The 26,466-nt window shown below is 40.8% G+C and overlaps 1 protein-coding gene across 7 annotated transcripts in view; it reads right to left on the reverse strand.

Annotated features, from left to right (window-relative positions):
- The window catches only part of prex1 (phosphatidylinositol-3,4,5-trisphosphate-dependent Rac exchange factor 1), a 275,267-nt gene that overhangs the window by 156,121 nt on the left and 92,680 nt on the right, over positions 1 to 26,466 (reverse strand). For all 7 annotated transcript variants that reach the window (XM_034173311.1, XM_034173310.1, XM_034173315.1 and 4 more), the window contains exons 4-6: positions 17,089 to 17,193; positions 6,531 to 6,632; positions 3,929 to 4,090 (exon numbers count right to left, since the gene is read on the reverse strand). In XM_034173311.1, the coding sequence (XP_034029202.1) occupies positions 3,929 to 4,090; positions 6,531 to 6,632; positions 17,089 to 17,193 (369 nt within the window). The remainder of the gene's footprint in view (positions 1 to 3,928; positions 4,091 to 6,530; positions 6,633 to 17,088; positions 17,194 to 26,466) is intronic.

Genomic DNA, 26,466 nt, shown 5'->3' on the forward strand with positions numbered 1-26,466 from the left:
CCAAGCACCATTCTTCATATCTCCACCTCTCCAAGCTAGACTCAACTTGCTCTCTACTCTCACTGCAGATCACAATGTCATCTGCAAACATCATAGTCCATGGAAACTCCTGTCTGTTCTCATCTGTCAACCTGTCCGTCACCATTGGAAAGACAGACTCAGAGCTGATCCTTGGTATAATCCCACCTCCACCTTGAATGAGTCTATCATTCCTACTGCGCATCTCACTGCTTTCACACTGTCCTTGTACATGTGCTGCACTACCCTCACATACTTCTGTGCCACTCCAGACTTACCACAGCTCTTCTCTTGGTGCTGTCATAAGTTTTCTCTAAATCCACAAACACACAATGTAACTCCTTCTGGTCTTCTCTATATGTCTCCATCACAGACGGCCAGAAGGAGTTACACTGTGTGTTTTGATGGCATTGGTCCAAAGGACTAAAAAAAATAAATAAAAAAAAATCAACAGCAACCCCAAGTATACTTGACAAAATGTTACCATGAACTGTCACGACACCAGTATGTTGCAATGCCAGCGCAACATGCTATGATGTGTAACAGTGTCTACAGACATCACCACCACCATCACCATGCAGCCACAACATCGCCGGGGAAAGTGCACCATAATTACACATTATGTATTAACGTCATTATAGAAAATTATGAAATGATATCCTGACTTTTGCACACTGTGTTCGTCAATGCTCATCATACTTCGACTGAAGACGTGCAAATTTTTAAAAAGTTATATTTGTGGGTTAAAATAAAGTGCATATGAGCTGCATGTACTTGCACCTCTATCTGATGATTCACACATGATTATTTCTGATGCACAACTATAGTCTTGTCCACAATTTCTTGTTTTTATAGCATGCCTGAGTGGCATGTGCGTGCATGTGTTACTGTCTGCTTGTGCAGTGTGTGACAGCGCTTGCAATTTGTACGTGTCTGATTCTGCACTGCTTGCAGCTTCTTCCATTAAGTGCTGCAGACGATCAGCCTGGAGAGCGGCTGCACGGAGCAAAGCAGAGCAAAACTAGTACTGTGAGAATGAATGATCTACGCACTAAAGCAGCTCTTTGAGCCTCGTCAAACCACTTGGAGGAAAAAAATAGAAGAACTGATGAATAACTGCTAACCTTTCTTCTTTCGGTTGCTCCTGTTAGGGGCAACCACAGCAGATCAGTCATTTCCATCTCACCCTGTCCTCTGTATCTCCCTCTGTCACACCAACCACCTGCATGTCCTCACTCAGCACACTCAGACCTCTTCTTTGGCCTCCCTCTTCTCCTGCCGCCTGGTGGCCCCATCCTCATCATCCTTCTCCCTATATACCCTGGGACCCAACCTTTTCACCAGAAAAAAATATTACAGGTCTTCCTGAAATGGACCAAATAGAAGTTTATTTTGAACATCCCCTGACTTCGGCATTAGGAAGAGATTTTGTGTGTGTGTCCTTTCACATGACTCCACAGCTATCTGCCATTTCTGGTGATATTTGTCAAACTGAACTAAATAAACGTCACCAAGGTAGCACATCTCTACAGGTCGCTACTTCTCTGAAACCAACCACATTTGAGTTGTGACCTCGATTTTGCTTTACGTCAACATATTGACCCTGAGCTCTGAAACAATGCCTCCAGCTGACTTTAAAAGGAGGGTGTCACAATAAACCAGCTTGATCCAGACCCAGATTATAGAATTTCATCATCTTGGTAAGTGCTGTCATCTGTGCTTGTAAGTTGTAGTAATGGTTTGTTTAACTGTCACCAACATTATTTAAAAGACTTAACTTAAATTTGTATAGTACCTTTCAAGATACTCAGGGACAGTTATCATGGGGGGGGGGGGGGGGGGGGGGTGTTACAGACCACAGGACTTGGTGAACAGGTAACAATTCCCATGATTCGGTCCAGAGAAGAAGCACTGTAGATCAGTGATGGACAAGAGTTCCAGACAGCAAAGGTGGCTGCACAGACGTGTCTGTTCTCAAATATTCACAATCTGGTTTGGAAAATAAAGAGCAAAATGCTTTTCTGTGGACCACAGAGTCCATTGCCTTCATAGATCAAATTCTGTGTAGAAAAGGATCTAAATTCTGTTGCACGAACAACATTTAGTATGTGGGTAAGTATATTAAAATCCGTGGTTATCAAAGTGGCATACACTGGCTGTACGCAGATCAGTAAGTATGATAAATCCCACGTTGTACACCACTGTGCTCAAGGCTGCTCATGCTCATTTGCATTCCCAAACGCCCTCAATTAACCATATATGGTAACAAAACACCCATTTACAAACCATGTGTTGTTTGTGTTCCTCGGTGGAATAATGGAAAGTGGCAACACTAGGTGGTGACGATGAGTCCAACAGTAGTTTTGAACCCGACCCTTTGTAATGAGCATTCACTCATGGTGTTACATGATGCTTATTAATTTAGACATCACAATCCCTTATGGACATAACTTTAACAAGCTCACCACAAGAACCAGCATAAAACTTTCTAATTAACAGAATATGTAGACAACTATTTATTGTTACAGTTGTCCCAGAATCCTTTGCACTCCAGTGACATTATGTACTACTGTCTTTTTGATATAAATTTATGGGAAGAAAACTTTGATTCATGCTTTGGATTGAGGTGCTTATTGTCAAAGGCAAAAGCTGCTGTTTAGTTCACACAGATGTCTTTTGTAGATTTTGACACCAATGAGGCTACACGCCAATTTTTATCTAGACATAATTACTAATTGTGTAGGTATTCATTTGATGAAATAAAGAAAGTACGTGGATGAAGTTGCATGCTGGGATGGCAGCAACACTTTCTATTTGACGTTTCCCTGTTCAACCACTAGAGACAGTGCATGTGCATGGTGACCATGCACACATTTCTAGATACAAGTTTGTAAATTCTACACTTGGTGGAGAAATGCTCACAAGCATGGTTTACGCACAGATCTGTGTATGGGAAGGGTTGACAAATGAGGGCTCTGGACTGGGCGTGAGGATGGAGAAGGTCCTGTAGGTACTGAGGATCAAGGGTTTTATTGGTGAGGAGGAGGATTTTATAGGTAAAGTGGGACTACTTACTGATTTTCATCAAGCTTCGTGTGCCCCTTTAGAATTGCTACATTTTGAACAATATATTTGGTGATATTAAAGTGACTAACTTGAGGAGATAAAAATGAATGGAAGAAAACTAAGTTATAGATTGTAAGCTGTATCTACACCATCATCTACATTCTATAGTTAAAAGAAGCAAAGAACATATTATTAATTAAAAAGGTCCAGGAAATAATGTGTGATCCTTTATTACCAACTGTATATCCCTGAGCAAATTATTTCTTGCCTTTTACTGTTGTGGTGTTGTCTAAGGGTCAAACTGGCTAATTTCACCCAACCTAAAGGACCAGAAAAAGAGTCTGTTTTGGCAAGCAGAAACTGAAATCCCCCAGTGGGCCCACTTTCTGTTTCATCCCTCAGTTTTCTTCCTCTCCCCCCTCAAGAGATCCTCTTAACATAACCCCTCCCCATGCTTCTCCCACAGCTCTGCTTCCAAAGTGTCTTCTGATTGGGCAGTGTGCCCGCTGGCATCCTCATTGGCACTCTCTGTGGGCACATTGTCTTGTTGGTGCCTGCTAAGACAAGAACTCTGTTGTAGTAAGTGAGGGAGGTGTGAAAAATGCAGCGGAGCCTTCACTTGGCTCCCAAGCCCCATCCGTGGCCTCTGCCCTCCAATGCTGGTTTGACTGCCAGAGCGCTCAGCTCTTAAGACGGAGCTGGCTGAGGTCTTCCAAAGAAAGAGGTTTGTTCCAGCCATAGATTCCTACATTTCGTACCTCCTACTACCTCTGCTCACTCTTGCCCATCTTTTAATCCTTCTGATTCCCACCTCCGTTCTCCCCTTTCCATCTTTCCATCTCACCTCCCAGCCTTCAATGTGGGACTGCAGTTGCTCCAGAGCCTCCAGTTTCTCCATCTGCCTCTTGGTCTCATTGATGTTGGAGCAGACAGCCTTCATGGCCTGCAGAGCTTCTTCCACTGCTGGATAATCCGTGTGCTTCTTTGGAGTCCGTTTCAGCAGCTCCTGTGGTGGAAAGCAAAATTTGAAAATGGTAGCTGTGGAATTATGAGCTGAAAAATACAGTACAAGTTCCAAACTATCTAAAGGAAGTTCAAGGGGTCTAAAGGTCATCAGGTGTATTGAGAGTAAAGTTTTAGATTTGTCACCAAAAAAAAAAAAAAAAAAAAGTCAGTGAGGCAATACATTCATTAATAATAATAATTAAAAAAACTATTCATGTGTTTGTTGTTACTTTAAAGCGATAGGGCCTTTCAAATTTAACAAAACTGAGACAACGTAGTTTCTACCGAAATCCAAGCATTATAATGTCGGGTTATTTAAGAACATGTTGCAAAATTACAGCTCATTTTAATGAAGAAGGCATATTTATCTGTGGAAAATTCCATAGTGAATATTGTCTTTTCCTTCAACACTGTCGTGCAGACTAACTACAAGAGGAAGCACATGTGCAATGTGCATGTGTGAAGTTTTGAGATTACCCGTGACACATCTTACATTAACATCCATAAGATTTCTTGTAAATCACTACCAAATCTACCAAATGTTGGTCATAGCATCTTATCCCTTTAATTTCTCCCCCTGAGGGGTTGAAATTTTAAATTGTTTCCAGACAGTATGAATTCTGATCATATGGACAATATCATATTATGACATCCTTTTCTAAATGCTAAGGAATAAAATTATAGTGGTGCACAGAAAATTATTTTTATGACTTAAATCTTAAAAAGCTCAGTGGCACTAAACCTTTATACAGGAAAAAAAAAACAACCTGCAATTAGGTACACCCCCTACTGTTCCCTTCTTTTCAACACTTGCTATTAGCATGTCACACAGAGAGGATTCAGATATAGACTTAAAATATAGATGTACGGAAAGTCACATTTTCACTTTCACAGATATCCATCCTTGAAGGTCACAGCTTGAAACTTCGTCTATACTGAAGAAAACCTGAGGGGGTCCAGGACGGTGTTTGTGCTGAATCTATACTCAAAAAATGTCTCATTGGATGAACTCAGTTCATTAATCCTGCCCATAATTAAATTGAGTTCATCCAGTGAGTCATTTGTTTGTGACTCAAAAAACTGACTCACATCTAATAAATATATGTAGTCCCAACTCAGTTAAATTACATTATCTTGCATGAATGTGTTTTATTTGACTTGGGGCCACATATATTTATTAGATGGAAATCCTGCTCATAATTGAATGGAGTTCATCTAATGCATCAGTTTTTTGAGTGTGGATATTCCGTCATTGTACCATGGTCTTTTTTCCACTGTGGAAGGGCTTTTGAAATGTTTGAAAATTCCTGTTTAATGTTGCAAACTTTGCTACATTTTGATAATCCCTTGCACTTCCGTGGAGCCCATAACCTGGATGTATAAGCCATGATGTTACTGTGAGGTTTTCCAGAAGTGACAAGGGTGTAAAGTTATACTATGGACGGGCTCCAGTTGTTGTTCCGCATGCTGCATGCAGGGGTGAACAGTTCCGATATTTTGGATTAGTAATGGTCCAATACTGTCCAAAATTACTGAATCTGACATAGGAAAATAAACATTTTAAAAAATAAGTCCAATCAGAGTCTTCTATTACATATATGAGTCATGTTATGAGTTTGTATGGTTTCATTTCAGGAACTAGAATATTTGGCTCACAGTTGGAGTTAACATTTTGTTATATAGCTAGGTACACCCAGAACAATGACAGATTAATTGTTTTAAGGGGGAGGTGATGGTCTAGTGGTTAAGGTGTTGGGCTTGAGTCCAGAAGATCATGGGTTCAAATCCCCGCCTGACTGGAAAATCACTAAGGGCCCTTGGGCAAGGGATTAAAGACCTTGCCCAAGGGCCCTTAATCCCCTTTGCTCCCGGTGTGTAGTGAGCGCCTTGTATGGCAGCACCCTGACATCGGGGTGAATGTGAGGCATTATTGTAAAGCGCTTTGAGCGTCTGATGCAGATGAAAAAGTGCTATATAAATGCAGTCCATTTACCATTTAAGACAAATTAAAAAGAAACAGGCGGCATTGTTATCGACAGGTACTGAAGATTTAAGTATCGGTCTTGTATCGGACATGACAAAAGTGGCATTATCCTGCCATCCCACGCTGCATGGTGCAAGTTAGGCATGTTACTTCATCAAAGTTAACATAAAGAAAATAATAATGAAACGCTTTGAAATATCAAAACCTGCAACAGTTCAAAATATTAGTAGGTGGGGAAAAACCGAAGACCTGGAAGTGCCAGCAGGTACAAAGATTTGTTTTAAAGGTCGGGTCAAATAATGAGTCAGCGGTAAAGTCCAAATAATCCCAAGTTGTTTCGAAACAAAATTGATGTTAGTTTAGTTATTAAGTTTCCCAAAATGATGTATTATTCCAAATACCATTTGTGTTATTGATAACAGCGGGATCTTTTGGCTTTACGGCAGCGGTATTGTACCTTAAGCAGCAGAGGGTACTTGCAGATCCTCTGTATGGGAGTGAGAAGATAACCCTCCAGAGGAATATCTGTGCTTTTCTTACCTCCCAGTAGCATACAGTGCTGAAAAAGAAACCCAGAAACACAGCAGTTACACAATGCTGCGCACAAATAAGGCCATGCTTTAAAAAGCAAGCGTACATCCAGACAAACAAAGCAACCGTTATGGGCACAATGGAAACAAAAAGTGAAATAATCATCTGAATGTGTTTCAAAAACCCAGAAATCTGCAACATCACACTGCATCAACAAATTAACTAGCTGGGCGATGGGAATTCAGTAGTTATTCAGTCACCTTGTTGTTATTTGACAATAAGCAGTGCTGGGCAGAACTAACCTGAAAGGTAGTTTGGATAATCGTTAATCTGCAAACTAAAATGTTAACAGTGATACAATAAAGCGCTGAAGCAACCAATAACCGGGGAGGATCCACTGGTCCTAACCTCTTTACATTATTTGATGGTGTATATTACAACCCCAAACTGATTTTCAAGTTCAAATAAATATAATATTTTCAAATAGCTAATAAACCAGATCCAGTTTTATTCAATTTACAAAAATAAAACATATGATTCTGTTGACATACACCATTAATCACCTTTATTTGTACTGTTCTCTATAAATCTGTTGAATTGAAAATCAACAAATAATGGTAATTCACCATAATTGTTTGTTTTTTTTAAACTGTCACACTTTTGTAACATTACTTAGCCTATCATAAATGTAAAAACAACTTCAACATGCTTTCCTTAATACTAGGAGTAGGACTAGTGGGAAATTCCCCAGTAGACTGCTAAGTGCTAACTTTTATTACTTGAATTGAGCTTTATAAATAAATAAAATGCTTGCTGACTTAAAGTTACTGGAACTAAATTTTGTGGAAACTAACTGGTCCACAATAACCGCTAACTGCTAACATTTACTACATGAATTTAACTTTTTTTAAAAATACTTGCTGACTTAAAGTTAATGGAAGTAAATTTAGCGGAAACTAATTGGTCTGCACTAACTGCTAACTTTTATGACATGAATTTAGCTTTAAAAATGCTTGCTGACTTAAAAGTTAGCAGAACAAATTTCTGTGGAAACCAATTGGTCTGCTAATGGTTTTCAAAGTTAGCTGAAGAGCTAATCTCACAATGAAAAGGTTAGTTTCACTAAGTAGCTCTTAGCTGATTAGCTGATCCATGCCCACCACTGATGGAACGACTATGTCATGCATAATTAAAACATAAAAACAGCATTATTTCAAATGCATTTTCATTAACTGTCAGAGTTATGGCCAAAGGTTTAGGTACCCACATTACTACATTATTTTATTAGCTGTATAAATAAATGTAGTTGAATAATGTCCACATTTGTTTTCAATTTCACATTAAAGATCAGCATTTGTAAATGTTTTGTATGAAGTTGTAGGTAGTTGGGACTGTTTACACTGAGACTGCTACCTGCTGCTTTGGACTTGAATTAACAGTCTTTTTCAAGACTTTTTTACTTTTTTACCTTTTTACTTTTTTTTTTTTAACTTTTTTACTGTGCTCCAACGCCTAAGGAAGACCTCTAACGGTCGAAACATCGCGACGGAGCACTTTTATCTGCTAACTTTCATCAGCGTTGGCAAGCTAACTAGCTTGCTAACGCTTTCGTTTTTTATTTATTTATTTTTTTTTATTTTTCTCTTTTGGCGCTGTTGTCGTGCGTTGCCTGTGCTGCTTCATGGCCTGTTTGGTGCCTTGATTGGGGCACTCCTTCTGCTGAATCACCTTTAAATTATTTACACATTATTCACTTTGTGTGTTTTTAGGAATCCGCTAGGTTGCGTAGCTACTAGCTCTTAGCCAATTTAGCATGGCGGCTTCTCCTGTCTCTCCCGCACTTTTCTGCTCTGGGTGTGAAATGTTTAGTTATTCCTCGGCCTCCTTTAGCAGTAACGGTACTTGTAATAAGTGTAGCTTATTCGTAGCTTTGGAGGCCAGGCTGGGCGAATTGGAGACTCGGCTCCGCACCGTGGAAAATTCTACAGCTAGCCTGGCCCCTGTAGTCGGTGCGGACCAAGGTAGCTTAGCCGCCGCTAGTTCCCCCCTGGCAGATCCCGGGCAGTCGGGAAAGCAGGCTGACTGGGTGACTGTGAGGAGGAAGCGTAGCCCTAAACAGAAGCCCCGTGTACACCGTCAACCCGTTCACATCTCTAACCGCTTTTCCCCACTCGACGATACACTCGCCGAGGATCAAACTCTGGTTATTGGCGACTCTGTTTTGAGAAATGTGAAGTTAGCGACACCAGCAACCATTGTCAATTGTCTTCCGGGGGCCAGAGCAGGCGACATCGAAGGACATTTGAAATTGCTGGCTAAGGCTAAGCGTAAATTTGGTAAGATTGTAATTCACGTCGGCAGTAATGACACTCGGTTACGCCAATCGGAGGTCACTAAAATTAACATTAAATCGGTGTGTAACTTTGCAAAAACAATGTCGGACTCTGTTGTTTTCTCTGGGCCCCTCCCCAATCAGACCGGGAGTGACATGTTTAGCCGCATGTTCTCCTTGAATTGCTGGCTGTCTGAGTGGTGTCCAAAAAATGAGGTGGGCTTCATTGATAATTGGCAAAGCTTCTGGGGAAAACCTGGTCTTGTTAGGAGAGACGGCATCCATCCCACTTTAGATGGAGCAGCTCTCATTTCTAGAAATCTGGCCAATTTTTTTGGATCCTCCAAACTGTGACTGTCTAGCGTTGGGACCAGGAGGCAGAGCTGTGGTCTTATACACCTCTCTGCAGCTTCTCTCCCCCTGCCATCCCCTCATTACCCCATCCCCGTAGAGACGGTGCCTGCTCCCAGACCACCAATAACCAGCAAAAATCTATTTAAGCATAAAAATTCAAAAAGAAAAAATAATATAGCACCTTCAATTGCACCACAGACTAAAACAGTTAAATGTGGTCTATTAAACATTAGGTCTCTCTCTTCTAAGTCCCTGTTGGTAAATGATATAATAATTGATCAACGTATTGATTTATTCTGCCTAACAGAAACCTGGTTACAGCAGGATGAATATGTTAGTTTAAATGAGTCAACACCCCCGAGTCACACTAACTGTCAGAATGCTCGTAGCACGGGCCGTGGCGGAGGATTAGCAGCAATCTTCCATTCCAGCTTATTAATTAATCAAAAACCTAGACAGAGCTTTAATTCATTTGAAAGCTTGTCTCTTAGTCTTGTCCATCCAAATTGGAAGTCCCAAAAACCAGTTTTATTTGTTATTATCTATCGTCCACCTGGTCGTTACTGTGAGTTTCTCTGTGAATTTTCAGACCTTTTGTCTGACTTAGTGCTTAGCTCAGATAAGATAATTATAGTGGGCGATTTTAATATCCACACAGATGCTGAGAATGACAGCCTCAACACTGCATTTAATCTATTATTAGACTCTATCGGCTTTGCTCAAAAAGTAAATGAGTCCACCCACCACTTTAATCATATCTTAGATCTTGTTCTGACTTATGGTATGGAAATAGAAGATTTAACAGTATTCCCTGAAAACTCCCTTCTGTCTGATCATTTTTTAATAACATTTACATTTACCCTGATGGACTACCCTGCAGTGGGGAATAAGTTTCATTACACTATAAGTCTTTCAGAAAGCGCTGTAACTAGGTTTAAGGATATGATTCCTTCGTTATGTTCTCTAATGTCATATACCAACACAGAGCAGAGTAGCTACCTAAACTCTGTAAGGGAGTTAGAGTATCTCGTCAATAGTTTTACATCCTCTTTGAAGACAACTTTGGATGCTGTAGCTCCTCTGAAAAAGAGAGCTTTAAATCAGAAGTGTCTGACTCCGTGGTATAACTCACAAACTCGTAGCTTAAAGCAGATAACCCGTAAGTTGGAGAGGAAATGGCGTCTCACTAACTTAGAAGATCTTCACTTAGCCTGGAAAAAGAGTTTGTTGCTCTATAAAAAAGCCCTCCGTAAAGCTAGGACATCTTTCTACTCATCACTAATTGAAGAAAATAAGAATAACCTCAGGTTTCTTTTCAGCACTGTAGCTAGGCTGACAAAGAGTCAGAGCTCTATTGAGCTGAGTATTCCATTAACTTTAACTAGTAATGACTTCATGACTTTCTTTGCTAACAAAATTTTGACTATTAGAGAAAAAATTATTCATAACCATCCCAAAGATGTATCGTTATCTTTGGCTGCTTTCAGTGATGCCGGTATTTGGTTAGACTCTTTCTCTCCGGTTGTTCTGTCTGAGTTATTTTCATTGGTTGCTTCGTCCAAACCATCGGCATGTTTATTGGACCCCATTCCTGCCAGGCTGCTCAAGGAAGTCCTACCATTATTTAATGCTTCAATCTTAAATATGATCAATCTATCTTTGTTAGTTGGTTATGTACCACAGGCCTTTAAGGTGGCAGTAATTAAACCATTACTTAAAAAGCCATCACTTGACCCAGCTATCTTAGCTAATTATAGGCCAATTTCCAACCTTCCTTTTCTCTCAAAGATTCTTGAGAGGGTAGTTGTAAAACAGTTAACTGATCACCTGCAGAGGAATGGTCTATTTGAAGAGTTTCAGTCAGGTTTTAGAATTCATCATAGTACAGAAACAGCATTAGTGAAGGTTACAAATGATCTTCTTATGGCTTCGGACAGTGGACTTATCTCTGTGCTTGTTCTGTTGGACCTCAGTGCTGCTTTTGATACTGTTGACCATAAAATTTTATTACAGAGATTTGAGCATGTCATAGGTATTAAAGGCACTGCGCTGCGGTGGTTTGAATCATATTTGTCTAATAGATTACAGTTTGTTCATGTAAATGGGGAATCTTCTTCACAGACTAAAGTTAATTATGGAGTTCCACAAGGTTCTGTGCTAGGACCAATTTTATTCACTTTATACATGCTTCCCTTAGGCAGTATTATTAGACGGTATTGCTTAAATTTTCATTGTTACGCAGATGATACCCAGCTTTATCTATCCATGAAGCCAGAGGATACACACCAATTAGCTAAACTGCAGGATTGTCTTACAAACATAAAGACATGGATGACCTCTAATTTCCTGCTTTTAAACTCAGATAAAACTGAAGTTATTGTACTTGGCCCCACAAATCTTAGAAGCATGGTGTCTAACCAGATCGTTACTCTGGATGGCATTTCCCTGATCTCTAGTAATACTGTGAGAAATCTTGGAGTCATTTTTGATCAGGATATGTCATTCAAAGCGCATATTAAACAAATATGTAGGACTGCCTTTTTGCATTTACGCAATATCTCTAAAATCAGAAACGTCTTGTCTCAGAGTGATGCTGAAAAACTAATTCATGCATTTATTTCCTCTAGGCTGGACTATTGTAATTCATTATTATCAGGTTGTCCTAAAAGTTCCCTAAAAAGCCTTCAGTTGGTTCAGAATGCTGCAGCTAGAGTACTGACGGGGACTAGCAGGAGAGAGCATATCTCACCCGTGTTGGCCTCTCTTCATTGGCTTCCTGTTAATTCTAGAATAGAATTTAAAATTCTTCTTCTTACTTATAAGGTTTTGAATAATCAGGTCCCATCTTATCTTAGGGACCTCGTAGTACCATATTACCCCATTAGAGCGCTTCGCTCTCAGACTGCGGGCTTACTTGTAGTTCCTAGGGTTTGTAAGAGTAGAATGGGAGGCAGAGCCTTCAGCTTTCAGGCTCCTCTCCTGTGGAACCAGCTCCCAATTCAGATCAGGGAGACAGATACCCTCTCTACTTTTAAGATTAGGCTTAAAACTTTCCTTTTCGCTAAGGCTTATAGTTAGGGCTGGATCGGGTGACCCTGGACCATCCCTTGGTTATGCTGCTTTAGACGTAGATTGTGGGGGGGTTCCCATGATGCACTGTTTCTTTCTCTTTTTGCTCCGTATGCATCACTCTGCATTTAATCATTAGTGATCGATCTCTGCTCCCCTCCACAGCATGTCTTTTTCCTGGTTTTTTCCCTCAGCCCCAACCAGTCTCAGCAGAAGACTGCCCCTCCCTGAGCCTGGTTCTGCTGGAGGTTTCTTCCTGTTAAAAGGGAGTTTTTCCTTCCCACTGTTGCCAAGTGCTTGCTCATAGGGGGTCGTTTTGACCGTTGGGGTTTTTCATAATTATTGTATGGCCTTGCCTTACAATATGGAGCGCCTTGGGGCAACTGTTTGTTGTGATTTGGCGCTATAGAAGAAAAAAGTTGAGTTGAGTTGAAAGTTGAAGCAGTGTTGTTTTTTGGTCAGTTTGCAATTTAATTCAAACTTCAATTTAATTCAAACACAAAAGGGTTTATGGCAACAACAAAAAAAGAAAAAGGATCATCATCAAAAGAAACATGCATCAATTTGGAGAGTACACGTTTGCACACAAACGAGTGCAACTCTTCTTGGAGCAGCGAATATAAATTTTGCTTTGGATTTTATCCAAGAGACTCATAAAAACTGAAATAATTATAATTTGATACATATGTGACTCTTCTAACAGTTCAAGCGAGACGACATTATTCAGACCACTTGCAGCCATTTTTATTGATCTCTCCCATCTTTTCTGTTTGTCGGCAGTAAACGGATTGTTGTCTTTTCCTTTCTGTCACACATTCTGGCAGCAGATCGATAACAAGTCCACGTGCACCATTTGGTTATCTGGCAGCCGTGTCTCAGCTGTGTTACAAATTACAACCAGTAAGCCTACTGCTTTGTTGTAGAAGAACAGCCTCTCTCACTATATATACAGCTTGACATGCTTTTAATTCAGTGAAATTCACATACACTGGTGCAGTTTTAGCATTTAATCCCTTCAAAATTCTTTCTGAAATCAGAAATCCAAAGAACCTTTGGATGACTATTATCAGAACATCTGGGTTTGCGATTGTCTTGGACAAAGACTAAGAGCCAGGCTTTCAATGACTTCCTGGACTCTGCCATCAGAAGAGCATCTGTATGTGCTGAATTTGTTTAAACTGAAGAGACATTAATTTGTTTCAGCAGTGACATTTATGTTTCTGGGTCCTTAGCCTTTGAAATCAAGGGATGCCTGGAATGTCCTTATGAAATCACAAGGTCACTAGACAGAGGTTTTTGACAATGTTGATGCCTTTGTAGTAGAACAAAAGTTCAATCCTTTAAGGTCCTGGTGCTTTCTGTGTTTCTGTATGGTTGTCAGACGTGGATAGAAAGACCTAAAGCAACAACCGGATGATGTTGGTGCCAGGTCTCTTCAGAGGATTCTTCGGTACTGCCTGAACGACTTTGTGTCAAAAGAGCAGTTAGTTAGGGAGAGATGAGAAGGATAACTTAGTCAGGGAGAATCTGCTTCAACATTTTGGCCATATGGCACGTTCATGCCAGGTGCTTCAGGACCCCGATGGCTGGAGAAGGCCACGAACACTGCCTTGTTTCATCTGTTAGTGGCAGTTATATGGTTACCAGGCATGTTAGCTGCCTGGGCGGTTACCAATCAGAACCCAAAGCAGTTGCATAGTGTGGTGGATACTAGCACATGCATCCAGACCTGACCTGCTCGTGGCATTCTTATATCAAAAATATGGGCAAATATGGGAAATGCCACTCAGTATTTAAGCAGAAATCTGAATGCGACAGCTGCACACTGTGCATTTGTGCTCAGCTTTCCTCTTCCTGTATACTGTAGAACAGCAATCATGACAAAATTGAAACTCACTATGATGCTAGCAACCATTTCTGCAAAAAAATAAAGTGTACTTTTCAATCCTGTAATGTTCAAAAATTAAACAAATATGTCTTTCTATCATTCCAACCAATATCTCCCCTGTCAACAAGAGGATATGCCAAGGTGGGATCCTCTTAAATGTCTCATTTTCTGTACGATTCTGGCCTAAAGTAACTGCCCCCTACCGCCATCCTCCAATCCCCGAAAACAAGTTTAATGCCCCCCCCACTACACTTTGATTTTTGTCGGCACGCAGACCGTTAAAATGCGATGAGCTCATGGGACGGGATGAAAGATCAAAAGCAGCCCTGCAGAAAAACCACTGGAGTGTTCTCCGGTGGGGGAGATCAGTTTAAAGCAACAATCACATGACAATTCTTCTCAGCTCCGCACAGAGCGGTGGAGGATGGCGTGCAGCGGTCTGATGTAAATACGAGAAACAGCACAGTTGGTCAGCTGATCGCAGCAATGACAATGACAACTGCTGGATTACAGTTGCTTTCCATTTCTCACACACTCATTTCTGCCTAAAACGTTCCTGAAAACATTTTTCTCCTCTTTCATTTCATCCTGTACTTATCTGTAATCTTGCAGCCTGAACTCCTGCTGTTCTTCACTCTAACCTCCTTTTACTCTCACTTCTCTCTTTTCTTGCAAAGCAAGCAGGTTTAATCCAAAAGCTTTCATTTCAGACCTCCAGTAAACTTGGCGATTCTCTAAAAAATGTGTCCATTTTTTTTTAAATCAGGAAGGTTTTTAGTCCTTTTTATTTTAGAAGTGAGATAAAGAGATTCTCAAAATTTCAACTAATTTCTGAAAACATCTTGAGCCGAGTGCTATGAAGCTTTGATCAATCAGTGATCAATCCCACAAAGATTTCAGTGCTTGTCAGCATTTGCATAATGGAAATTTTTCTATGTTTAGGTTAATTTGTCAAAACATTTTTCAGTGCATCTACTTGAAACTTGTTGGAATGAAGAATCTTATTAAAACTGATGATATTTTAAATTGTTATCAACACTGTTATTGGTTCTGATTCCTTATAGATTCCCGACGTATTTCCCATGGGGTAAAATGTCGGCCGACAGGCTTTTTTTTAATTTTTTTTTTTATAGCATCAATGGGGCTGTTTTTCCTGTTGCTAAAATGCAGAGCTTGACATCACGTCTGACATCGTGGAAACGTCAGAAAAACACGCTGGCATAAATATGAGGAATTTATAACGTTTGAACAATTTGGAGCACACGGGATATACATCAGCCCTCTGGTTCCATTTTTTTTTTTTTGTTTTTGCATCTATTTCACTGATGAATATTGTGGTTACTGAGTGACTTCATCAGTATCACATTTCTTTTAATGCAGCACTTAAGACCATTTTTCCCTACTGCCTTGGTTGCTAGAGAAACCATTTAAAGCTCATCCATTACCGGAGATTATGAAGAGCAGGTGTGACAATCTTGTGTTCCAAATGGTGTGACCATTTTAACACATAACCAGATGTTCTGTAGTGATTATTTTTTTTTCTGTGGGGGGGGCAACTGTGCAAAAGACAGAGGCAAGTTGCAACATCACAAGTACACCAGCAGGGGAGGAATAAAAACAAAAGCACAGATCCACACAGTTCCAGTTATGTGGGTCAGAATGGTGCCATGGAAGTAAACAGTCAGGCAGTGACAAACACGGGGCTTTAGATAACTTGGCCAAGCCCAAACTAGCTGCCAACTATCAACAGCTGGCTGGCCTCTGGTTCAGCAGATGACTTCATTGGTTGGGTCACAATTCAAAGACCATGTGACCATTCAAAGTTCACTATCCAGGCTCGACAGCTCTGGGTATCAAAACATGGAAACAGCTGGCAGCAGAAACACTCCAACAGCCACACAAAGTGACCTTGATGATGGCTGCATCCTGTCCGGAGAGGAAGGACCCCTGACCTTGTTGTGATTTTTGCCTTTTATTCAAGTGTTAGCATGGAAATAGAAGTGATATGAGGGAAGCAAGGAAGGAAGAAAAGGAGGCGGAGGAGGATGGAGAGATGACAGATGACAAAAGGGGGGGAAGAAATGTGGTGCAAAGAAAGAAGCTATGCTAAGAACACTGTTAAAAGAGTGAAAAAAGAAAAGTGGAGAAACATTTTAAAGTGACAGTGTGTAAAGTTTAACGCCATCTAGTGGTGGGGTTGCAGATTGCATTATGGATTAGTGCCCTCTTGCCTTCTCTTGTAATAAACACTATGTATGTAAGCACTATGTAGCAATATCTGCTATTTCACAAAAATCAGAGTTCTCAAACCTGTTAGCCTGCACTAGCATTCACTAGACAGTGTATAGGGCAGCAAAGACTAATTCCACTTATTTCTTCTTCACTCTTCCAGCTGTTCTGCAAAATGCAACGTATGCATGTCCATTTTGGGCTACTGTACCAACATGGTGTGCCGACATGGTGGCCTCAACGAGGGGGCCCGTTTCCATGTCAGTATGAAAGGTTCAGTCTAAGATTATAAAAACAGATTAATTTGATGTTGAAGGATGTTGTACACTAGTTAACAGATGGTTATGATAATGATGATCAACACCCCGATATCTGACACACTGCAGCTTTAAACTCAAGGAATGGATTTGTGTGACAAAAAATAATGAAAGTGTATTTTTTAAACAGTATAAGGAGAAGAGAGAAGTCAGATTCATAGTGAAAGGAGGAAAATCATGAGTAACATTGCTGACAGACAGATTCATGAATTTCAGGAGAGAGGAAGCGTGCCAAAGAAAATATATATATTAAAAAAAGATGGCAGCACAGAAGAGAAGAATGCTGCCGTCTTACCAACAGGAAGGTTCTGACGTTGGGGATCTTGTTTAGTTCCATGAGGAGCCGCAAAGCCTTCTCATGGTTACTGCAGTACTCGCCGTACACAGAGAATCTGTCCTTCTGCAAAAGAAGAAATAAAACAGATCTCAGACTTAGCACTTATTGTATTTGTTATTTCATTTGTGTGTGTGTGTGGGGGGGGGGGGGGGGGGTTGCAATAAAGAATTCATTGAGACGGCCAACAGGAGGGAAGATTGACAGCGCTGAGCTGAAACTGAAGAATGGGCTCACTCTGCGACAGACTAATAGGTTTCAGGTGAATAACAGCAGGTGTCCAGCTGTCAGTGCTCATTGTTGTAAGTAGTAGTTAAGTATCATCCAAAAGTACAACTCAGCACCAAGAAGACAAGACAAGTGAAGACACTGACAATTATGAAGTCTTACGCATCATCATACGCCACATCATTTGTCACAGAGGGTCACAATAACACAATGACAGCCGAGGGACTGAGTTACGTGACCTTTATGGTGACCTCAAGATTACATTGTTGGGTTTTTGTAAATCAGCCGTTCCTCAAATTTAAGAGCAGCGTGGCCCAGCTTAAAATCTGAAAAACATCTGCAGTCCACCCAAACCTTTAATGGCAGTTGTGATCGATACACTACACACATGCACTATACAGATCTATTTAGGTGTCATATAAAACAAATAATGAATGTTTTCCATTCATGTAAAAGAAAGGGTGGGAAAATGGAACATACCATTCAATGAGGTGTTCCATCTTTCAACTCATGCAAGTATTCTTTCTTTATGAATGAATGAAAGAAAATTGTGACAAGAACTTGCCCAATTCTTCATCTGACAGCATTTCAACAGCCGCTAAAGATGTTGCAAACACTGAGACTGATGGATTTCGCTTTCTCGCATCACTACTTATTTTGCCATCCTTTTTCAATGATTATTAGCATACTGTATTTTCTGGAGTATAATTAGGGTTTTTTGTTGTTCTTCTTTTTACTAGTTTGGGAAGTCTAGTGACATACTTCAGTGTGACTTGCATTGAATTCTTTGTACTCACAAAGCGAGAGCAGTAAGTTGGATGCATTTCCTGTGGGGGTTGGCCTTGTCACCAATCCTGTTTGTGATGTTCTTGGACAAGATACTGAGGAATATTTGGGGGTGGCTCATCACTGCTTTTTGCAGATGATGTGGTCCTATTAGTATTATCAGCCTGTGACCTCCAGCACTCACTGCGCTGGTTGGAACGGCTGGGATGAGGCTCAGCACCTCTAAATCTGAAGCCATGGGGCTCAGCAGGAAACCAATGAATCACCTGGGTTGGGAATGAGGTCTTGCCCAAAATGAAGGAGTTCAAGTACCTCGGGGTCTTGTTTATTGTCCACATTACACCCATTTTGGCATCCCTTCACTGGCTTCCTGTCCCAGTGAGATCAAATTTTAAGGTTCTGCTACTAACCTATAAAATTATTCATGGACTGGCACCTCCCTACCTAGCTGACCTAATTAAACCTTACGTACCGGCCCGGGCTTTACGTTCTCAGGGTGCAGGACTACTTTGTGTCCCTAAGGTGAATAAGAAATCTGCGGGTCACAGAGCTTTCTCTTATCGCGCCCCTGTTCTGTGGAATGATCTCCCTTTGTCAATAAAACAGTCAGATTCTGTAGAGATTTTCAAGTCCAGACTTAAGACGCACTTATTTTCCCTTTCATATGGCTAGCATACTGGTGCAGTTTTGTTTTACGCTTTTTACTCTTTTAATTCATTTATTAGTAATTGGAGCGTGCCGCGGCCTCAACTTTACCTAAATTCTGGGTCTTTTATTGAGGTTTAGGGCTAGTGGCCAGCGATCACCTTAGTATTTCTTCTGTTTTTCTTGTTGTTTAATGCTGGCAAATTATACAGTATTTTTTGTCTTTCTGATGCCTGATTCTGTTTTTTCTCTGTTTAAGGTGCAGCTCCATCCAGAGATGGGAGTTGTATTTGTGTTGGCGACCCTCCTGTCCTGTGCGCCAATAGCATTTCTTGTATATTCATCCATGAATTGTTCTGTGAATTGTTCTGTAATTTATGTTTCTAGCATGGCCCAAGCAGAGGGTCACCCCTTTGAGTCTGGTCTGCTTGAGGTTTCTTCCTCAGGGGGAGTTTTTCCTTACCACTCTGGGGGTTGGTAAGGTTAGACCTTACCTGTGTGAAGCGCTTTGAGGCAACTCTGTTGTGATTTGGCGCTATATAAATGAAAATAAATTGAAATTAAATTGAAAAGGGGACAACAGAGCGTGAAATTGGCTGGAGAATCATCGCAGCAGGACTGTGTTGCATTCACTCTACTGTACTGTTGTGTTAAAAAAGGATTTGAGCCAAAACGTGAAGATCTCAATCTACTGGTCAATCTTATGGTCAAGAGGGTTGAGTCATAACTGAAAGAACTAGATCATGGATACAAGTGGCCAAAATGGGTTTTCTCTGGAGGGTGGCAGCGTTGAAAGGAGCCAGCTGAGATGGTTTGGGCATCTGATAAGGATGTCTCCTGGGAGCCTACCTAGGGAGGTGTTCCAGGCACGTCCAGCTGGGAGGACACCCCGGGGAAGACCCAGGACTAGGAATTTTTGGGTCCACTACTAGAGCCGCTGCCCCATGACCCAATCCTGGATAAGCAGTTGAAGATGAGTGAGAATATGATTGAATTCTAAGTATTTATATTGGACTTTTCCAGAAATCAAAGCACAAAACAAAATAACATCTAATAATAAAAGAATAAATTCCAGTAATAAAAGTACACTACATCAACACACAAAAATCCCAAGTTAAAAGAGCTGATAATACAGAAAAAAGGTGCAATGTGTACTCAGGTGTGACATATGTTTTGTTTTCCTCTTCAAGACACAAGAAGCATTTTTGTTTTTTTGACAGGTGCGACTTATACTTCACAAAATACGATAATATAGAAATTTTTAAGAACAATGTGGGGTGGGAGGAGGGGAGTCTCTCACCTATGACAATCTACATTGAATAAACCAGATTAAATTATATTTTGAGTAGAAGTAAACATTTCCACATGCATCATATTGAGACATTGTGAAGTACAGACCCAAACATCAGGGATCAGACTGGCGGGAATGAAACACTTTTGTGAAAATACTATATTGTGTAACAACACCAAAAGCAAAAACAATGCAATTAATACAGGCACTGGCTGCAGAGGAGCATGTATTTTCCACAAAGGATACAGTTTGTAATACAAAACCGAGACCCACGAGGGACAGAAACTACACTTGAATTTCTAACCTGATGCGATTGGACCGGGAGTGACATGTTTAGCCGCATGTTCTCCTTGAATTGCTGGCTGTCTGAGTGGTGTCCAAAAAATGAGGTGGGCTTCATAGATAATTGGCAAAGCTTCTGGGGAAAACCTGGTCTTGTTAGGAGAGACGGCATCCATCCCACTTTGGATGGAGCAGCTCTCATTTCTAGAAATCTGGCCAATTTTCTTAAATCCTCCAAACTGTGACTGTCCAGGGTTGGGACCAGGAGGCAGAGTTGTGGTCTTACACACCTCTCTGCAGCTTCTCTCCCCCTGCCATCCCCTCATTACCCCATCCCCGTAGAGACGGTGCCTGCTCCCAGACCACCAATAACCAGCAAAAATCTATTTAAGCATAAAAATTCAAAAAGAAAAAATAATATAGCACCTTCAACTGCACCACAGACTAAAACAGTTAAATGTGGTCTATTAAACATTAGGTCTCTCTCTTCTAAGTCCCTGTTGGTAAATGATATAATAATTGATCAACATATTGATTTATTCTGCCTAACAGAAACCTGGTTACAGCAGGATGAATATGTTAGTTTAAATGAGTCAACACCCCCGAGTCACACTAACTGTCAGAATGCTCGTAGCACGGGCCGAGGCGGAGGATTAGCAGCAATCTTCCATTCCAGCTTATTAATTAATCAAAAACCCAGACAGAGCTTTAATTCATTTGAAAGCTTGTCTCTTAGTCTTGTCCATCCAAATTGGAAGTCCCAAAAACCAGTTTTATTTGTTATTATCTATCGTCCACCTGGTCGTTACTGTGAGTTTCTCTGTGAATTTTCAGACCTTTTGTCTGACTTAGTGCTTAGCTCAGATAAGATAATTATAGTGGGCGATTTTAACATCCACACAGATGCTGAGAATGACAGCCTCAACACTGCATTTAATCTATTATTTGACTCTATTGGCTTTGCTCAAAAAGTAAATGAGTCCACCCACCACTTTAATCATATCTTAGATCTTGTTCTGATTTATGGTATGGAAATAGAAGACTTAACAGTATTCCCTGAAAACTCCCTTCTGTCTGATCATTTCTTAATAACATTTACATTTACTCTGATGGACTACCCAGCAGTGGGGAATAAGTTTCATTACACTAGAAGTCTTTCAGAAAGCGCTGTAACTAGGTTTAAGGATATGATTCCTTCTTTATGTTCTCTAATGCCATATACCAACACAGTGCAGAGTAGCTACCTAAACTCTGTAAGGGAGATAGAGTATCTCGTCAATAGTTTTACATCCTCATTGAAGACAACTTTGGATGCTGTAGCTCCTCTGAAAAAGAGAGCTTTAAATCAGAAGTGTCTGACTCCGTGGTATAACTCACAAACTCGTAGCTTAAAGCAGATAACCCGTAAGTTGGAGAGGAAATGGCGTCTCACTAATTTAGAAGATCTTCACTTAGCCTGGAAAAAGAGTCTGTTGCTCTATAAAAAAGCCCTCCTTAAAGCTAGGACATCTTTCTACTCATCACTAATTGAAGAAAATAAGAACAACCCCAGGTTTCTTTTCAGCACTGTAGCCAGGCTGACAAAGAGTCAGAGCTCTATTGAGCTGAGTATTCCATTAACTTTAACTAGTAATGACTTCATGACTTTCTTTGCTAACAAAATTTTAACTATTAGAGAAAAAAATTACTCATAACCATCCCAAAGACGTATCGTTATCTTTGGCTGCTCTCAGTGATGCCGGTATTTGGTTAGACTCTTTCTCTCCGATTGTTCTGTCTGAGTTATTTTCATTAGTTACTTCATCCAAACCATCAACATGTTTATTAGACCCCATTCCTGCCAGGCTGCTCAAGGAAGCCCTACCATTATTTAATGCTTCGATCTTAAATATGATCAATCTATCTTTGTTAGTTGGCTATGTACCACAGGCTTTTAAGGTGGCAGTAATTAAACCATTACTTAAAAAGCCATCACTTGACCCAGCTATCTTAGCTAATTATAGGCCAATCTCCAACCTTCCTTTTCTCTCAAAAATTCTTGAAAGGGTAGTTGTAAAACAGCTAACTGATAATCTGCAGAGGAATGGTCTATTTGAAGAGTTTCAGTCAGGTTTTAGAATTCATCATAGTACAGAAACAGCATTAGTGAAGGTTACAAATGATCTTCTTATGGCCTCGGACAGTGGACTCATCTCTGTGCTTGTTCTGTTAGACCTCAGTGCTGCTTTTGATACTGTTGACCATAAAATTTTATTACAGAGATTAGAGCATGCCATAGGTATTAAAGGCACTGCGCTGCGGTGGTTTGAATCATATTTGTCTAATAGATTACAGTTTGTTCATGTAAATGGGGAATCTTCTTCACAGACTAAAGTTAATTATGGAGTTCCACAAGGTTCTGTGCTAGGACCAATTTTATTCACTTTATACATGCTTCCCTTAGGCAGTATTATTAGACGGTATTGCTTAAATTTTCATTGTTACGCAGATGATACCCAGCTTTATCTATCCATGAAGCCAGAGGACACACACCAATTAGCTAAACTGCAGGATTGTCTTACAGACATAAAGACATGGATGACCTCTAATTTCCTGCTTTTAAACTCAGATAAAATTGAAGTTATTGTACTTGGCCCCACAAATCTTAGAAACATGGTGTCTAACCAGATCCTTACTCTGGATGGCATTACCCTGACCTCTAGTAATACTGTGAGAAATCTTGGAGTCATTTTTGATCAGGATATGTCATTCAAAGCGCATATTAAACAAATATGTAGGACTGCTTTTTTGCATTTACGCAATATCTCTAAAATCAGAAAGGTCTTGTCTCAGAGTGATGCTGAAAAACTAATTCATGCATTTATTTCCTCTAGGCTGGACTATTGTAATTCATTATTATCAGGTTGTCCTATAAGTTCCCTAAAAAGCCTTCAGTTAATTCAAAATGCTGCAGCTAGAGTACTGACGGGGACTAGCAGGAGAGAGCATATCTCACCCATATTGGCCTCTCTTCATTGGCTTCCTGTTAATTCTAGAATAGAATTTAAAATTCTTCTTCTTACTTATAAGGTTTTGAATAATCAGGTCCCATCTTATCTTAGGGACCTCGTAGTACCATATCACCCCATTAGAGCGCTTCGCTCTCAGACTGCAGGCTTACTTGTAGTTCCTAGGGTTTGTAAGAGTAGAATGGGAGGCAGAGCCTTCAGCTTTCAGGCTCCTCTCCTGTGGAACCAGCTCCCAATTCAGATCAGGGAGACAGACACCCTCTCTACTTTTAAGATTAGGCTTAAAACTTTCCTTTTTGCTAAAGCTTATAGTTAGGGCTGGATCAGGTGACCCTGAACCATCCCTTAGTTATGCTGCTATAGACGTAGACTGCTGGGGGGTTCCCATGATGCACTGTTTCTTTCTCTTTTTGCTCTGTATGCACCACTCTGCATTTAATCATTAGTGATCGATCTCTGCTCCCCTCCACAGCATGTCTTTTTCCCGGTTTTCTCCCTCAGCCCCAACCAGTCCCAGCAGAAGACTGCCCCTCCCTGAGCCTGGTTCTGCTGGAGGTTTCTTCCTGTTAAAAGGGAGTTTTTCCTTCCCACTGTAGCCAAGTGCTTGCTCACAGGGGGTCGTTTTGACCGTTGGGGTTTTACATAATTATTGTATGGCCTTGCCTTACAATATAAAGCGCCTTGGGGCAACTGTTTGTTGTGATTTGGCACTATATATAAAAAAAAAAATGATTGATTGATTGATTGATGCTGCAGTAACTGGGATGTGAAACCATGTAAAAGAAGGACCTACAACCTGAAACCCGTCATCTGAAACAGCCATGTAAATGAAAGCCAACACTGCAGGTGCCTGGATACCACTTTCAACCTCAATGCGGTCACCTGAGGAGTTTGCATTTAAAGCCCATTCAGCTCCAAAGAAATATAATTGCACCAATCAGGCAGTTGATTTTCCTAATAGACAGTTTGGTGGCATCACTCAATTCACTTAAAAATTATTATATCTGTTATTAAGAAACCTACAAATGATGAATGACTGAATGTTTTACTTTATAAGTCACCTGTGCAGACAGAAGCAACCAAACAAAACTAATACGCCTTTAGACAGACCTCTGACTGCTCCCGTTATGTTGACCAAAAGGGATGAAAATCTTGTAGATACGACTGTTTGTCACAGTGTAAATGTAAGTCATTATAACACAAACACATGTAAAGCCACATTTAACAGAGATTCAAGCCCAAAGTGCCACTGGGACCAACAGCTGGCCCAGAACATGGTGTGAAACCCAGATCCTGTCACACTGACTGACTACACCAGTAGCGTGATTTGGAAAGATATATATGTATATGTATGTATATATCCATCCATCCATCCATCCATTTTCTTCCACTTTATCCGGAGTCTGGTCGCGAGGGCAGCAGCTCAAGCAAAGCCGCCCAGACCTCCCGATCCACACACACCTCCCCCAGCTCCTCCGGGGGAACCCCAAGGCATTCCCAAGCCAGCCGAGAGATGTAGTCCCTCCAGCGTGTTCATATTATATATATATATATATATATATATATATACACATATATATATATATATATATATGGACACGCATATATGGTGCGTGTCCATAATGGTGCAACACTGGAATTTTTTTGATAACGATACTGGAAATGTTTCAAGTGGACAATCTAGTAACAGTGGCAGTCGCATTGTGACAGACATTCAACGCTCAGTGCAAACTGATAAGTCGGCGGTTATTGAGGCCTGGAGTTCAACCACAGTGCCCTTACAGAACCTGTAGTGGATGAAGCAAGGGACCGTATGAAAATTAAGTGGCCGAGTTCGCAGAACAAGGCAGATTGGAGAAGCATTGAGGAGGACCTAGTCCCAGCCATTGGCATGCTTAGAGGAAAGCCTGTGAGAAGAATGGAGAATTTCTCCAAGATGGTGTGCGAGTATGGAAGATCAAGATTCGGTGTAATTGAGTGGAAGGTGCAGAAGAAGACAGAAGAAAAGGATCAGATCAATAGGCGAAGGAGGAAAATGAAAGAGTTAAGGAAAGAAGTACAGTGGTTACGGAGGGCGAAGAGAGAGGCGAGTGGGGAAGAGGTGGCAGCAATCGATGATTTGGTAAAGCTGACAAGAAATGGTATCAGCAAGTTGGGGAAGGCAGAGAGGAAAGCAGTGAGGTGTAGAGAATCCAGGAAGGCCCGAAAGGACTTCACAGAGGACCCCTTCAAGTTTACAAAGAAGGTTTTCGCAGAGAAGACAAGTGGGACTCTGAAGATACCAAGAGAGCAGCTTGAAGAAGCCTTGATGATGACCTATGCTGATCCAAACAGGAACATCCAAGTAGAAAGTATAGATGGCCTTAACAGAGCACAAGAACCTGAAGTGCCTTTCAACCTGTGTAGAATACGGCTATGTGAGGTACAGGTGGTCGTTAGGAAAGCTAGAGCAAAGGCAGCCGGAGGTCCAAATGGGATCACGTATGCAGTGTACAAGAACTGTCTGGAGCTGCCAAAGTGTCTCTGGAAATTGCTTGCAAGTGTTTGGGAGTCTGGTGAGATACCTGACAGCTGGTGCATTGCCGAGGGAATTTACATACCAAAGGAGAAGGACGCTGTGTCTCTTGATCAGTTTAGACCAATATCTTTGTTAAATGTTGAGGGCAAGATCTTCTTCACGGTGCTTGCAAAGAGACTAATCCAATTTCTGCTGGCTAATAGCCTCATCAATACCAGCATCCAAAAAGTATTCCTGGTATTCCTGGTTTCCCAGGTTGCCTTGAGCACATGTCTATGATCTGGAATAGGATAATGCAAGGAAAGAATGCTAAGAAGGAGCTCCATGTGATATGGTTGAACTTGGCCAACGCCTATGGTTCTGTCCCACATAGAATGATTCGGTTCGCTTTGGAGTTCTTCCACGTCCCAGGGAAATTGCAGCAGGCAGTTGAGAAGTACTTCGGGAAATTCAAGTTCCGGTTTACGACGGAGGAGTTCACAACTAAGCTCATGCGACTGGAGAAATGCAATGGGATGTGTGATATCACCTGTCTTGTTCATTTTGGTGATGGAGGTGATTATAAGAAGCTGTGGTGGTGA

This window comes from Thalassophryne amazonica, chromosome 6, assembly GCF_902500255.1.
Source record: "Thalassophryne amazonica chromosome 6, fThaAma1.1, whole genome shotgun sequence".
NCBI classification, from domain to species: domain Eukaryota; kingdom Metazoa; phylum Chordata; class Actinopteri; order Batrachoidiformes; family Batrachoididae; genus Thalassophryne; species Thalassophryne amazonica.